General features: G+C 44.5%; 1 protein-coding gene across 2 annotated transcripts; it reads right to left on the bottom strand.

Moving 5' to 3' along the window:
- Nucleotides 1-2,755: 2,755 nt before the first annotated feature.
- On the bottom strand, nt 2,756-15,863 carry ldlrap1a (low density lipoprotein receptor adaptor protein 1a). Of its 2 annotated transcripts, XM_086193998.1 has the most exons (10): nt 15,669-15,863; nt 10,136-10,278; nt 9,021-9,133; nt 8,786-8,900; nt 7,990-8,062; nt 7,213-7,308; nt 6,053-6,171; nt 5,922-5,956; nt 5,383-5,414; nt 2,756-3,568 (listed from the first exon to the last, which is right to left on the bottom strand). In XM_086193998.1, the coding sequence occupies exons 1-10, from the start codon at nt 15,751-15,753 to the stop codon at nt 3,522-3,524; spliced, it is 858 nt and encodes a 285-aa protein (XP_086050124.1). In that variant the 5' UTR covers nt 15,754-15,863; the 3' UTR covers nt 2,756-3,521. The 2 variants fall into 2 exon arrangements, with proteins under 2 accessions (XP_086050124.1, XP_086050122.1); XM_086193996.1 differs by lacking the exon at nt 5,383-5,414 and having other exon boundaries at nt 2,760-3,568.
- Between the last annotated feature and the right edge of the window lie 417 nt (nt 15,864-16,280).

Raw genomic sequence — 16,280 nt, 5'->3', positions numbered from 1 at the left:
GTGTGTGTGTGTGTGTGTGTGTGTGTGTGTGTGTGTGTGTGTGTGCGCGCACACGGCTAAAGTCGACCTCCAGCATGTGGAACGGGACAAGCTTAGACTGCGATGGTGTGTGTGGTCGGGTCATCAAACTCAAGGTCGGTTTATGAGGCTGGGTCAGCAGCCACGGCACATAACACCGGAGAGATTCACACCCTCCCACGCCACCTGGGCATCCTGCGGACAAGAAAAACTAAATGTTCCTCCAGAGAGGGCGCAAGGTGTTCACCCCGGCACAAGACAAGGACATGATGATATTCCAGTGACACATCTCATTCTTTCTTGCGCATGAATTTACTAAAGTCCCTCTCCCCGCCGGTGGAGGAGGAGCAAAGTAACGCTCAACAGCTCTGAAAGTGCAGTGATAGCAGGTAACATCAGGTGAGGAACGTCCTCAATGTGAAATATCAGTACTTCAGGTACAAATCCTGGTTGAAGCTGCAGCTGGGTACTAGTTTACTTTGAGTCGAGGCTGAGCCGCTCGCCGCAGCACTGGCTTCAGCCGTACATAACACACTGGTAAAGTTGTGTGTGTGTCCTAATGGAACAACACACACACACACACATCCACCCTCATATGGTCACTTAAATGGAGGGTGTGTGTGTGTGTGTGTGTGTGTGTGTGTGTGTGTGTGTGAGCTGCACAGCCCGCTGCAAGTTTGTTAGCTTGTGATTTTGTTGTTAGCAAAAGCCATGTGTGTTTACTTTCTCTCAACATTGTTCTGTCCATGCATGTGTCTGGTGGCCTATTGGTGCCAACATAAATAATTAAAAAAAAAAAAGAATAAATACTTTTATAAACAAATCAGCAAGCCTCAATTATCAAATTCACATACAGTGACTTTATATTTTTCTTGAATAGATAAAACTCTGGCAGCCATCAGTAAGCTGTCACATACATACTCACTGTATATGATGCGCGTGTTGCTAGGTTACTGTTCATCTCTGAATTATCTGATTGTAAATTTGCTGGCATACGATAATATAAACATTGATGACACAATTGTGAAAATAACACAAGATGAAAATGTGCTTCACTTTCAGCCAAAACACAGGTGAGGTGCAGTAGGTGGGAGGGGTTTGTTTGTTTGGGCAAAGCCAGCTAGCAGTTGTCATCCAGGACGGATGTGTGTTACCAAAAGTTGGACATTCAGTTTAGTGACCCTGCACAGTACAAACAGTAAAACTGATGGACTTCTCACATCTTCCAGGTTTTTTTATTATTATTATTGTGTTGCCTAAAACTTACTTTGAGAGCGCAACCCTTAATGCTAATTAGCTGTGTGCGTAGCTACAGAGCATCTCTTCTCTGGCTCAGACTGCATCTCAGTGCACATTTTGGGGTAAACTTACAGACCAGACAGAGATTTGGAGCTTCCTTTGAGGAAAGACTGTTAAATAATGCAGGTGGTTAAGTAAGCTTGTCGGACGAATAGAAAAAAAAAAACAAAAGCTTCCCTGAGCCAGAGCCTGTGAGAAAGACAGAGAGGGACCATGTGACTTCCAGAGTCATGTTCTCACACACACACACACACAAACTGAATACAGAACGTGGCAGGGAACGTGTGTGAGAGAGGAAGCCGGGGAAGCTCCAGCCCCGTGTCCTTCTCCCCAGTCTTCACGTTCTGTCACTGGTTGTTTACATACATCTGACACAACTATTTCAAAGTTGCATGTACGACATTGCAGGACAGCTTCACCTCGCACTGGAGAGAACAGCGTGTTTAGACCCGAGCTGGAGATGTGACCAGACTCAAAGCCCACCTTCGTGTGATTCTCTCCCCACTGGCCAGTACAAAGCTGCCACCTGCTGGTCACAGAGGCAAACTACACCTCCATCTTACCACCACACAGAAGCACGCACTTGATGCTCCTTGGTTCAGAGCCCTGCGTTATCTTGAATTGTAGAAAAAAAACAACTTCTTGTAACACATTACAAAGGATTTTCTGTTGATGTTGTCCATAGGGAAAGTTCGATAACTCGCTTTATTGCTAAGCTTCAGAAGATCTAAACCACTTCTTTATAGGTGTGCTAAGTGTCTGTGGTTAGCTTAGTATCCAGAGGGAACGTTAGCCAGACTCAGTTAGCCTATCACGCACGAGTAGGCTAACTGAGTAGCGTGTTACATCTTGTTTCCCTCCGTCCAAAACTTTACAGCATGAAAACACACACTGTAAAAAAAATGTTTTTACGGAAAAAAGCTGGCAGCTGTGGTTGCCAGAAAAATACTGTAAAAAATACTGCAGAATGTAAACCATATTACAGAACAAACTGTACATTTTACAACTTAAAACTGTCATCATTTACAAAATAAAATGGTAAAATTGACGCACTGAGCTGGTAAATTCAACATCCCTTTTCAGCCAAATTAACATGACCATGCCATTATTTACAGCCATTTTTACATTTGGTGGTTGCTTATTTTACATGTAATCTCGTTTAATTTCACTGAAAAACTTTGGTCAAAAGACATTATTAAACTGTAAAAGCCTCATTATAAGGTAGGAATTAACAACCTGCACGGGGGTTAACCTTGGCGAAGCTTTTTCTTTGCTTTTTTGGCTAAGCTATGCTAACCAGTTCGGAAACTAAAGAATGAATTGATGGACTCTACAAGTGCTAAAAGGCTCCAGAATGGCAACTCAAATGGACCTTGTGATGGAGCCGTCATGAAGGTTTCCTCTCCACCGACAAATGTGACTCAACAAATTACAGAGATTCCATTTCTAATGCTTCACTATATTTTTTTTTATTATTTTTTTAATGCTGGTAGATTACAGGTTACATTGAAAAGGCCACATTAGGTCATTCAGAGCATCGTCACACTGCAGCAACTGATTGAAGTCTACAATCACAATCACAGGCACTGACTGGACCTGATCTACTTCCACCGCCACAGGAGCCAAGTTTAAACACACAGATGCAGTTAGCAGATTGTCCTGCAGTTACTAATGCCTGCTGATACAAAATTAATCCTTCTCATCTTTATCTATAAAAATATAATTACAAAACTATAAATATAAATCAGACACATGTACAAAACACTGATTATGATCCCAAAACTACCACTGAAGTAAACAAAGAGAAGAAATTAGGATGCAGTGATAATAAGAGGAGAGATGCAGTAACCTTGGAGGATGTTAGTATTGCTTTGGTGTGCAGAGCCAGCAGCCACAGACAGGGAAGAAGCATCGTCCACGTAAAGAGAGACAACTAAGAGGTGTACAGGCCCATCTACTTCTCACACTTCTACACATATTCCCTTATGGACTTGGGGCAGACTCATCTAAATACAGTGCGGCCTCGTTATTTCACTGGAAGACATTCGCACCCCCACCTGTCCTCCCCTCGATTAACGTCTCTCTCGCGCGGATGTGTGGTGGTGGTCAGAAGCTGAAGAGATCTTTCTCAAATGTGCCGAGTGTGTTGGGATTGTTCCCGCTGGTGCTGTCCCAGTCAGCTTCACGCAGCAAGTCTTGGGGCATCAGCCCAGTGTCCAGGACCTGGGGGTTAGTACGTGATACTGCCAGTCTGAGGAGACAAACAGGACGAGATGGAGTACCCAGAAAATGTTATGATCCCCTTCAAAATATGTGAAGCCATTTAAGAACGAGGCTGGATTTACTGGGCCCGTTCAAAACGTGACTGCACCAAGGAATGGAATCACATTTAAAACTTTTATTCTTCTGTTGAAGAACGTAAGCCGCGCGTATCCGCTCTGTTTATTAACAAATATTTTTAGCACATTAACTTTAAAAAGTAAATATGCCGTTTCTGTGGTACCCACGTCACGAGGTCACTGAATGTGGGACTGACCCAGTACACCCCAATTCACATGCAACAATGACACACAGTACAGAAGAATTCTTCATCGCTTGTCATTGGGCTGCTTTTGGTTTTTTGGGAAAACAAAATTTGAGTATATGGCCAACTTAATCGTTTAAAAAAATACGTTTATGGAGCTTTATGATGAGTGTGTGGTGCAACAGCCTTTCCTGTTCTGATGGAAGGAGGAGGTCTGAAGGAGCCAAGGCTGTTTGTGTACTAGTTTGTGCTCCTGGTGCTGAGACACATTGTTATACACATTATACAGGAAATGACTGGAGTACTACTACAGCGAGAGAAAGAGTACACAAGCACCAGGAAATTGACAGACACTTGTCGTGATCTTGGAAGTGAAGCAACTGATAAACAAGCGTCTCCTCAAGTGGGACTGCATTTTTCAGTTAGTAGCACGAGTGTTATGCGTCTCTGGACATCAGAGTCATGTGACTTCATCAGGAAACCTGGTTGCTCTGTTTGATGGCGTTCTGGTGGACTAATGATTGTAGCAACTGACCCGTTCAATTTAATGACCCTAAATTTGGCTTCGAACTGTCTTTTCTCCAAGTAAAACGTGTACAAGTCTGGGATCGTCGTCGGTCTCTTCGAAGACACTTGGCTCACTGGGATCTGGGAGATCTTTCATGTCAATATCAGACTCCACTAACTCAAATAGATGATAAACACGTTTCCACCATCCAAATATCTCCTCGGTGACAGGAGTGAGACAGCAAGCGTCGAGAGCTGTGGTAGCTGTGTCACTATGGGAGTCATTTCACTCCCTTACACCACAAAGACCTCCAACACTGAGACCTACAAGCCATTAACTGTCAAACATATGGGATTATGGTTAAAGGCCTCTACACCACGTATGGTTGACACACACATTTGTGGCTGTAATAATTTATCCTACAGCCCGCAGTGTTTCAGTAAATCCCACAAATGTGAATTTTGAAACTTGTACGCGCCTCAAAAACGGCTGCTGCTGGAGTCGCGTGCCTGCAGTTAGCTTGATGCTCCTAACGACTGCCTTTATGCTTTAAAAATCTCCCACGATGAAATATTTGTTTATTCACAGATTATCACGCTGAAAAAAGTGCAAGTCCAGCTTATTTTCTCGACTAATCTTAAATCCTGGAGTGAACCACGCTAACTCTCAAAAACACACCATTCTCACAGGACTCTGTTAGTGCTGTAAAGTAGATGATTCAAGCCCGTTGAGACAAAGCTACAGCAGGTACAGAAATGATGATCGAAGGAGGCGGCGATGATGATGACGACGACGATAGTTGGTGATGATGAGATGGAACAGTTGATTTTTTTTTTTTTTAAAGAATACTCAGAATCAGCTTTGTTATTAGACACAAGTTTGTCACTTTGACTAATCTGGAAGGCCACCACAGGAAGCAGTCGACTGAAGCCCGGCTGACCCATGAGACGGTGCGACTGGGTGGATTAATGTCAGGTTAGTGATGAGGACGACTACACTACGGAGGACTTGTGACAGTAGTTTTCAACTTTACCTGGAAATGAACCAAAGCTATCCAGAGCACAGCTGGAGACACAAACACACAATAGATTGAGGACATTCAAAGCTCAGCTGTCACACCCAATTATTTCCCGTTGATTTCATTGGCTTTAGTCACATTCATATCCCAATATTTCCCGTTTAATCAGCGACTGAAGGATTTGAGATGTGCAGCACAGAGTGATCATCAGTGAGTGGCACTGTGGAGCCAAGCAGCACAATAAAGGACTACAATATACTGCAGATTATAGTGAGGAGGGATTTTATGAGAATCAGGAGGAATAATTTGGTATAAAACCTAACATGTATGAGAAGATCTCACGGGTAAAAAAACAAACAAAAACCCCCACTGAAAACAAGAGTGGCTCCCTTCCTGTGAATTCATCCATGTATTTTGTGGATGCACTGACACACTGCGCAGCAAAGGAACTGGAGTGTGCAGACTTTCCTGGATTCGAATTTGCTGCACCATCGCCTGCCTTAAATGAGTCCAAATGTTGCTTAGACGCCATGATGTCGTTTCAACTATCTCACCTAGAGAAGGCCTCATCCAAGCCATCTTCTGTTTCCTGGATGGACAAAAAAAAGTGTCTTTAGTGTCAAGTTGTTTAAGAACATAAAAGACAGATGTTATTAGAGCAAGCCAGGTGAGAGGAGAGTCTCACCAGGCCGGGGTTGTTGTTGGTGTCTGATGGCCTGTGGTGGTCCAGCTGATCCTGCTCTCCGTCGGTCTCCACAACATTCACACACTCCTCAAAGTCCAACAGGTTATCCACGGCAACATCTGGTAAGGAGGAGGAGGAGAGATGACCCAAAAGAGTTTTCATATTCACAAGCTATGTAAATGTAAAAAAAAACAAAACATGAAAAAGGAGCGTTTTCATAATTAAAAGCCATGTTTTAAACACTAACACCAGAGGGCGCCATAAGACCCTTCACCGATCATTGAGCCTTGACTGTTTCTCTTGGCTTCTTCCATGGATTCTCTTCTCACAGTGGCGATTTGCTGGGGTTATTTTTAGGGCCTGAGCCTGAAGGTACTTCAGGCGAAGGCTCGATTATGTTTTTTCCCCTTGTTGTAATGATCAGCATCCACTCAAGATGTCTGCAAACTCTGTCTCTATTTTCAGGGAGTGTATTTCTAGCAGAGGGAAGGATCTGAACTGAACTCAGGTATTTGTGATGGCAATTGCTGTTTATATCTACATAGAAAATATTGTGTATTCATTATCATCTATCTATCTGTCCATCTAGAGAGAGAGAGATATGATGAATGACTGCATCAGCAGATTTAAGGTAATGTTTCTAATGTTACTAGAGAATTAAAAGACTTATCGGCTTGCCTTCGCCAACTCCTCTGGTTCCTGTTTACATCCATTTCTGTCCATTAAAGCTGCAGTGCAGACTTAGAGAGACCAGTAAAAAGCTACTGCGTGTATTCTCACGGTAAAAGGGAAGTTGTCATGGAGGATCCCATCGCGGAGCGTTCTGTGTCTGTCACCAGCTCAGTATCCAAACCAATGTGGAACATACAGACTTTTTGCAGAGCATTGTGATGTCACAGTAAGCTGACCTTTGACATTTTGCATATAAACTGTCTTCATTTCATCTGACTGGACATCAGTGTCTTGGGTTGAGTTGTTGCGGAAAAAATGTTTTGTGAGCTCCCAATGACCTTGACCTTTGACCACCAAATTCTTATCAGTGATTAGAGGACAATCCTAGCTTCCTCAAGGCGTCGCTGAGATATCAGGGTCAAACAGACTTCAGCACTCAAAGCTTCTTCATCTATCATCATCCTCACAGTCACGGTTTTTGTTTGTACCTGTCCCCTTCAGGCTCCCCAGGCTGTTGGACCTCTCCGAACGGGAGCTACTGCTGGCCTCTCCGGCTGATCCCGACTTGACTCGTCTCCCTTTCTCTAGAATGGAGCAAAGAGGAACGAGGACATATCAGAAGAAAGTCCAGGTCTGCTTACAGCACTGGTGCATCGAGGTTGACTCAGGACGAACAGCTGCGTAAGTCACTGATAAAACCGCTCCTCCACACATTGGGCTTCTGTGTGTTGGGAGCCCACTTTCATGTTTAAATGGCTTGATGATGATGGTTAGGGTATTTTAATGACGCTGACCAGATCGGAGGCTCCCTGCAACCTGACTCTAATCCTGCAGAGTGAGAGGAACAGACTTGAGACCTGCACGAGCCAATAAGCATGAGCTGAAGGGATGTTAGCCAGCAGCAGCAGATAGCACGAGCCCCATCTGGGAAACAAAACTGTATCTCCAGCCAATGAGTCTGACGTGACCCAGCGGCCGACAACAACAGTCCAACTTAGTGTGTGACATCACACGTTACCATACTCGTGTCTGTGAGATCATCATCATCATCATCATCATCTATGTGTGCATTTCAGGGCTCAAATATTCACCCCTGGTCAAATCTGTCGTCATGTCTGTGGCCTCCCACAGCTTTCAAATTAGCCCAGATTTCAAAACCCTGTAACATCAACTCAGTCTAAGGGTTGAGAGAACCCATTACTGGTGCCCATGAATACAGTAAGCTATGGTAAGTGTGTGTGTGTGTGTGTGTGTGTGTTACTTGCCTTCTTTAGCCACTTGCCAGAGTTCAAAGGCTATTGTGAAAGCCTGGGCTACCGTCAAAGCTACAGCCTGAGCCTGGAGAGCAGCAGGAGAATACACTTAGTGACAGGCCACACATTCATGTTGGACAATTAAAGACAGACAGAAAGACACACACACACAGTTTTGCTAAGCATTTCAGTAAACAGAGCAAATTACTGATGACTCATGTCACTGGTTAAAGCTTAAGCCATTAAAAAGGTTTAAAAGGTGAAGTTCTTCAACGGTCATATTAAAGTTGTCCACGCCGGAGCTGCAGCGCGATTAGAATGATGTCATGATAATAGAGAAGCGAGTATGAAGGAAGGAGGGAGTTATGTTCATCCTGGCAGAAGGGAGGACGAGCATGGAAGCGGGTAAGACGAGAGCAGGAGTGCCCTTCTGGGCGTCAGACACAGACAGAAGGCTGGAGGGTTTCCTCCTCAGGATGGAGGGGTATTGTGTGATGTCACAAAGGTACTAAGAGATAAATGCTTTCTATTCCAAGAACGGTATTTGGCCCTGGAGGGGGAGTGGCCAAAGGCACGAGTGCTGAAGGTCGGACAGGAATGTTTTATGGTGATACGACACTTAAGATATGAATGTAAATAGATGTTTTTATTTGACTACAGAAAATAATCCAGCCACTCAGGTGGTAGAACCATATCTACAGACTGATATTCCCAGGGCTGACCATGAGACCAGCAGGAACCTCATTAGGCACTGGACTTTTATTTATCTTCTACCGAACAACAACAACAACATCAACTGGCAACTCACCACTTTCCTCTTGGAGCACAGGTAGGCGTGGCACTCCAGGGTCCCATTCACAGTGTTTTGAGCGATATAAGCAAACACTTTATCATGCAGCCTATCAACAGTGCAGTAGGATATCCTGCAGGCCAGAGGTGGAAGGTTAAACACACACTGTACAGCAGCGTCATAGTCACATGCAGGACTCACAGTCTTGCAGGTCACAACTGCACGAGTGCAACAACATGGGATGCAAGCACACCTGTATATGGAGACATTTTCCAGGGATTTATTGGTGGAGCGGTCGCACAGGACAATTCCCTGAGGAGAAACCTTCAGAGCGACCTTCTGAGGCTTTTTCCCACTGGCTTTGGCCTACGACACGAGACAAATAATGCTAAGAAAGAGGTTTGATATTAACTCAAAATCAAATCTGTTCATCCGTTATCAGATATTACCAAAGTGTAGAGGAAATGTAAGATGACATTAAGAAATCCACACAGAGGAAACTAGTTGTAAATGTCCTGTGAGATGTTTTCATTCGAATGGTCCTTCAGCCAACACACTCGCCACACCTGCAGGTGCTGAACCAGCAGAAGTGTGATGTGTTCCTCCAAAGACTGATGTCATGTTGGGCTTCATTGTTTGTGTTGCGCTCTACATTAGTGGATCTGTTCTATATTCACACAGTGGATTCAGAGCTGGACAATGGTTCGGGCATGGCTGAGAGGGAGAGTTTGATCCTCGCCTCTGGTGGCCATGTCAAAATGTCCTTGAGCAAGAGAATTGCTCCTGATGAGTAGGTTGGCTTCTTGCATGCCAGCCTCCAGCATCAGTGTGTGAGTGTGTGTGAGTGTGTGTGAACGGGTGAATGAGATGACGCTGTAGAGTGCTTTGAGTGCCACCAAGGTAGAAAAGCTCTTTACAAAATAGAGTCCATTTACCATTTGTCAGATTTTTGTATGTGTGAATCCTGGAATGATGCATATCACAGTGTGGGTTTGACATGTCAGGTGGTCCCGGGTCATGGGGAGGGGATGGGGCTGGACCTGAGTGTGTGCTAAGTGACTGTAGTTTTCTGTGCTTTTTTTAAAAAAGGGCAACATAGCAAATAAATATTTGATCACAAAAAGTGTTTACACTCAAACCGAAACACCGTGTGGTCTTCTGGGACTTTTCAAATATGGTAGCTGGCTAAGTTGACCAACAAAGTCAACATGTTTTGTAAAAGATATTAATTTTATTTTCCTTCAAACAGCTGATCATGGGAGTTGATGTGTTCCATGTTGTAACTTATTCAGAAAAAAAGTTGTTTTCATCTCCAGTTACGTTCAAAGAGGCAAAAACTCTATCATCTAAAAAGTTCCCAGCTCTCACCGTGGCCATGATCCTCTTCACAGCGGCCGCTGACAGATCCCCTCCTTTGGGCTGGTCCACCAGGGTCATGCCGAGGTGACGGAGGTTGAAGGTCATTCCCTCTAAGACGGTCTCTCTTGTGTCAGTCCAGTTCTCTGGAAGCTCTGCAGCGGAAGAAACAAACACAAATTCATGGAAAAATGAGTCAAGCCTGCTTGAAGCTGCTGGATCTTGTGCCTCATCTCATCTTTGTTGGTTACGACCACTCAGATGAGCCTGCCGTCCCCTTCACATGTCAAGCTCCAAAATAAATACCATATTTCCCGAGAACACTCACAGATACGGAGAAAATCACAAATCAGAGGAAATGTAAACAGCCTATGCTGAACTTAAATTTTCTCCCCCTGAAGCGGGGCAGGAAAGCAGGATATCTAGGTCAGAGGTTTTGTCCATGTAAAGTAAATATTTCAACTCCAAAACAACCTACAAGCCTGGACAATAAAAAGAGTTGGAAGCCAGAAAAACAGCAAGAGAGTGACAAGTCGTGATAAGATGAACAGTTATATTACAGCCCTCCCAAAAAGGGCCAAAAACATATCATCTCAGTTTCACGGAATCAACAAAGATGCAAAATGTGAAAACTGTAACTAATGAAGGAACATCTGCTACCAACAAGAGGCTTCTTATCAGTTCCGTCTGGTACCGGCTAGCCCTGACCCGCTGACCCTGTTTACTGTGGTTTCTTCAGAGAACCAGAGAGACGTTATGAGGGGTAAGAGGAGAAAAACAGCCCCGTTACCTCGAAATTCATCTTCCAAGCATTTACCTCCACTGGGACTCTGTGCATACCACACACTCCTGCAGCCACATGTTCACACACACACACACACACACACACACACACACACACACACACACACACACGAGCAGACACCACAAATACAGGAGGACAGTCTGCGGCTGGACTGAAGCTGCTGAGAGACCATAATTATTAAGAACTGGAGTTTATTGCTCTGAATGATGGATATTTTCATGCATAAAGTTACTACATGACAGTATTTTCATACACATCGGTGGGAGAATCTAATTTAACAGTCGCCTCTCTAAACCACAGCCTCGAACAGCTGTCAGAGAAAAAGGACAGCACAGCCAGGAAACACTGATTAGATTCTGGAGGTCAAAGCTATGAACAGACTGAACTATGATGTGCCCTCTTCACCGGCACCACCATTTCGCTGTGATGCTGTTTTATGTCCACAACATCCTCTGTCGCCTTGCTCAGCTACTTGCTAGAAACCATTGTTTAAGAAAAGCTGTAGTTACTGACATGTTTGTACTGTAGAAGACAACATTGAAAACAAAAAGCTAAAAGCTAATATGAACTACGGACCTAGTTTCAAGTATTTCAACAAAAACCTGCTGAAGAAAATACTGGTTGGATTCGAGGGAACCCGTTGTTGCTAGCTTACTTCCGGGTTTTAGGATTTACTCCTCCATGACTCAATAGAAAAACCCTTAAAACAACCTCTTCACTTACATTCAGTTTTATTCCTTAAGACTGTACGACCTTCCAGGAAACAGACATCTGTCAGTCTGTCCAGCAGAAGGGAGCGCTGGTCATGTCAGACACACTGAACAGCCTACGTCTGGTAAGGGATTTGATGTAGCCTGCTTTGAAGAAACATCAACATGGAGTCACCAGGTACCAGGAAGGCACGGATCAGCCCAAGAATGCAAAGACTACTGGGGGACAGAGGTCAAAAACATGTGAAAGGAAACAGCTGTGTGCACGTGTGGACCGAGGCCAAGTAGAACCAGGTGACTCTACTGTACATACACACATTGCCCTCATGAATGCCTGATACAAAACATGAATTCCTGGGTGTAACAAATTAGTCCAGATGTTCGTGTTGCCATACAGAGAATGGGGGGGGGGGGGCAAAGAGAAGGAAAAGGAAGTACCCGAACCCACAGCTCCTGGGTCATCCATCAAATCCATCGCTGCAGCCGAAGAATCCATTTCATTCCTCCAAGCGTAAAAAAGATCTCTGCTTGACACTGTGGCAACAAATGCGCTGATCCAAAAGGGCCAAACTGACACACAAGTCACATCCTGGCTGATTTGTGTGTCTCCACCAAACACTGAATCACTGTGGAAACGGCCAAGTGTGTCCCCACACCTCCACCACTCTCCCCTCAAACTGTGCGCCAAATGACCTTTCTCAAAGACCCGCTTCTTGCCACCATTTATCATTCGACACAACTGAACTACATCCACGCAGTTCCGCAGCCAGCTTCCAAAGAAAGTAGAATCTCTGACTAGAAGTCAGAGACAAAATAAAGAAGAGGAAGTGTCTGCAGATGCAACTTTAACCAACATTTGTAAGGAGTTGAGGCTTCCGTTCACATCTCGTCATCATTTCACATCTCATCTGTGGAGTGGACACGACCAAACACAAGGGTAAAGTCAAGGGTGATCACCCACAATGCAGAGGAAACAGACTCATCTGACAGAGTCCCATGACAGCAAGGCAGAATGAGTCATTATTCAACAAGGCACCTGGCAACAAGAAGAATTTTCACCAATTGATCTGCTGATATTTTCCCCAATCAATGAACCATTTAGTCAACAAATGTGTAGAAAATGCTCATCTCAAATTCCCAGAGCCCAGAACAGCGTGGCCACTCGGCTTCTTTTGCCCAACTGACAAAGGCTTTATCTCTTTTTTCAAACCAGAGGTTATCTGACTCCAGATGGTCACACTTTGGTAAAATATCTGTAAGCAATATTCTCGTCATGCAAGTGATTAGCGCCTCCATGAAGAGAAGGTCTCTGGAACTCGGATGATTGTCGCCAGGCTGGTCCTCGACACCGGCAGAGCGCTGGTGTGGAGAGTCAAGCGAGCAGCTTGGCTGAGATACAATCTGTAACGTAGACTCGGTCTTCTGTTCTGGTGAAATGCAAATTCAGGGTGCACTGAAGTCTCCTAAGCTCGACACACTTGACATGAAACCGTGTGAGGTGTCCTGGCCTTCAGGCGTCAGCCCCGATGGCTTTGAGGTCCCGCAGTCACCTGGTTCAAATCTGACCCGAGGGGAAAGAGGGCTGCTTGCCAGTGTCAGACCCGGAAGCCTGACATGGGCGATGTGGGTCAGCGCTAGAGAGGAATCTGTGCCCTGCAGCCCAGAAGAGCCTGTAGTCTACTACAATACGCTACTTCTACACCAAATGGGTCAGCGGGTCCTCTGATAATCCATGTATTAACCCAGTTACAGTAAAAGCAATAAACTAGTGGAGTCCTCACCTTCAACACGTCTTTGAAAAGACAACAAGGGACTGAAAAACATTTAAAAGGCTCAATTATATATGACTTTTGCACTGTTTGAGATGTTTCACCAACAGTATGTAGACATACTGATTGAACATAAAGGACTGGTACCACACGAGTATGGCGCGCGTCCATCTGTACCTTCTGACTGACTCTGCACAAAGGTTGCTTGTCGTTCATCCTCCCAAGAGCCAGACAAGAAGGTAGAGCTTCTTCTCTCCTCTGTGCTGCAATAGGGTACTGAGACCCTCAGAGACCTGCTGACCGCTAGTTAGCTTAGCACAGTGAATGGTAGTGGCTAGGCAGGTTAGCATACCTCCATCTTGTCCTCTTAGTTTCCAAAACGTACAGTTCCTCCCCTGTGTACGTTCTGGTTTAAGTAGATCAAGTTCAGGATTGCCGTTAGTCCAGAGGTAATCCTCCTCATCGTCGCTGACGAAGTCGGCCATGATTACTAGCAAAAGTCACTCAAATGTTTTGTTGGAGGTGCTGTGTCAAATTACTGAGCCCAATCACGAAATTAGCGAGGTAGACTATGGATCCGATTCTATAATCACAGCCTCGTAATTCAAGATTAAAATTGCATCCACAACCCCAGTTCTATTCATGCAGACCGAGTCTGGTGAGGAACAAAAATGAATTGCTAACACTTCCCTTTCATGACCATTCACTGTGCTAAGCTAACTAGCGGTCAGCCAGTCTCTGGGGGTGTCCAATGCGGCACAGGGGAGAGAAGGGCCTCAATCTTCTCGCCCGGCTCTGGGGAGGATGAAAAATCAGGGCGTTTCCTAAAATGATGGCTTCTTGTGATGAGACATGAGAAGGTTTCCTCTACTAGGAAACCTTCTCATGTCTCATCTTATCTATTGATCATTTGGGGGAATTTTGATTAATAATGAAAATTTAGATGCATTGTTACTTTTTCTGGTGAGTTACAATCACACACAGTGAGGGGGTGAAGTATAAGTATATATATATATATATTTTTGTTTCCAATTGCCTCATATCTTATAATATCCTGCCTGGTGGAATTCAAAAAGAGCAGCCTGATCTTAAGCCAGCAAGGCCGTGCACTGACTGACCTGCAGCATTCCTGCCCCGGCCTCTGGGTTCCAGGCATGGAAGCTTCCAGCCTCTCTAAGCTTTCCGGTCATTCCTCTGCAACTTTACAGCCAAGATCAAGTGAGATTTAGCTCACAAAGTAGCCCTTGAGTCCAACAATGGCACCTCATTGACCCACCGCTGGGGCTTCATGTTGCTGTGTGTGCCCCAGCTCCTGAGCTGGTGAGGGGCTCTTCAGCAAGGCACTAAAAATCACTGCAGCTCTGGCCTCTGCCCTCCTTCAGGACAGAGGCTGGGGTTGTTTTGAGGACGATTGAGATTATCTTCAAATGCAAAATGCTGCTGTCGAGAGTCAAGTTACAGGACAGGACAATGAAGTGAGTTATTGCAGTGACCACACAGGAAACCTGTGGATTCATGCAGGGTGAAGTACTGGTCTGTAGCTTTACTTTTTGTTGTTTGTTTGGGTTTTTTTCTTAAAATATACGGAGCAAATATTCACAAATTTCACAAAAAAAGGAAAAAAATACATGAATATCACATCATATAAAGACTTTAATCCTCTTCCAAAATTCTATGAAGAAAACCACAGATTCACAGTCAGAATACGAGGAATAAATTTAGTGTTCTGATTTTTTTTCCTTAATCCGACTTTTTTCACTCAGTATCACGACTTTTAAGTCAGAATCAATTCTATCATTGTCTATTTTCAGATCGAATGTTCACATGTGATTCTAATTCTTGAGATTTTTTTGTAAAAATACATTTCCGGTAAATTCCTTCAATGAGACGAACCGGATCGCAAACATTTGAACAGGTGAGAACGTAAACGTGACTCACTGCCGGTCTGGTTGGGGCCGCGGTTCACGGAGTTGAGCGGTTCCAGTTTATTTGTTCCCACAAAAACAACCCAAAAAAAAGACAAAAGATGTTAAACTAAACTCTGAACTCGGCCGCGTCGGCTGGCAGCAGCCTACATTTAGCGTGTTCGGCTTTTACAGCTGAACTAAACTTTGGTTGAGTCAGTGCCACAGGTCGGAAATAATCTTGTCATCGACTGGCAATGTGGGAAACAAGGGAGAAACTCCTAAAGCACTCACAAAACAAAAACAAAACTTCCTCGCACGACTTTTCTCTCCTCAAAAAGTCACTGTGTTTCTTACTTCTGTGTCTGCCGGCGGTCCACGACTGCTTCGCCACACTTGGGCTCCGGATTATGGCTCTTCCAGCCGACTTCAGGGCATCCATGTCGGTGTTTTGGGAGTGCGGAGGGTCTGCGGAGCTGAGTGCGAGTGTTGCGGGGCACTGGTGAGCGGACTGCTGATGCGGAGCATGGACCCGAGGTGCGTTCACGGAGCCCTCTGTTTACGTGGTCAGCGCACGTGAACCAGCCAATAACATCAACAGAGAACTCATGCTGCGTTCACTGGACCTGGGACGTCAAGGGGGCAAATTGATTCCGACACACAAAGCGACAGTTATTTTACGAAAGGGTGGAATATTTTTTTTTGAGCAAATCAATTTTTTTTGGTTTCATCAGATTGTGTGTGTGTATGTGTGTGTGTTTGTGCGAGTGTGTCAGTTTTTTTTCATGTATGACAAGTGAACTTTTGTGGGATAAAGAGTTCTTCTGTCGGGATCAGAACTAAATTTTCAATTTTTGCTTTTGTTTTCGTCTTATTCGCATACCCTTTTTTGTCATGACAACATTTACTTCATCTTCATCAATGAAAACTACATGTTCAGTCTATGACAACTCTTGATTAATGAAAATC

This window comes from Aulostomus chinensis, chromosome 22 (assembly GCF_037954235.1).
Source record: "Aulostomus chinensis isolate RoL2024-O1b breed Wild chromosome 22, RoL_Achi_v1.0, whole genome shotgun sequence".
Taxonomy (NCBI): domain Eukaryota; kingdom Metazoa; phylum Chordata; class Actinopteri; order Syngnathiformes; family Aulostomidae; genus Aulostomus; species Aulostomus chinensis.
The sequence above is the reverse complement of the archived record's forward strand: the minus strand, read 5'-3'. Positions and strand labels throughout refer to the sequence as shown.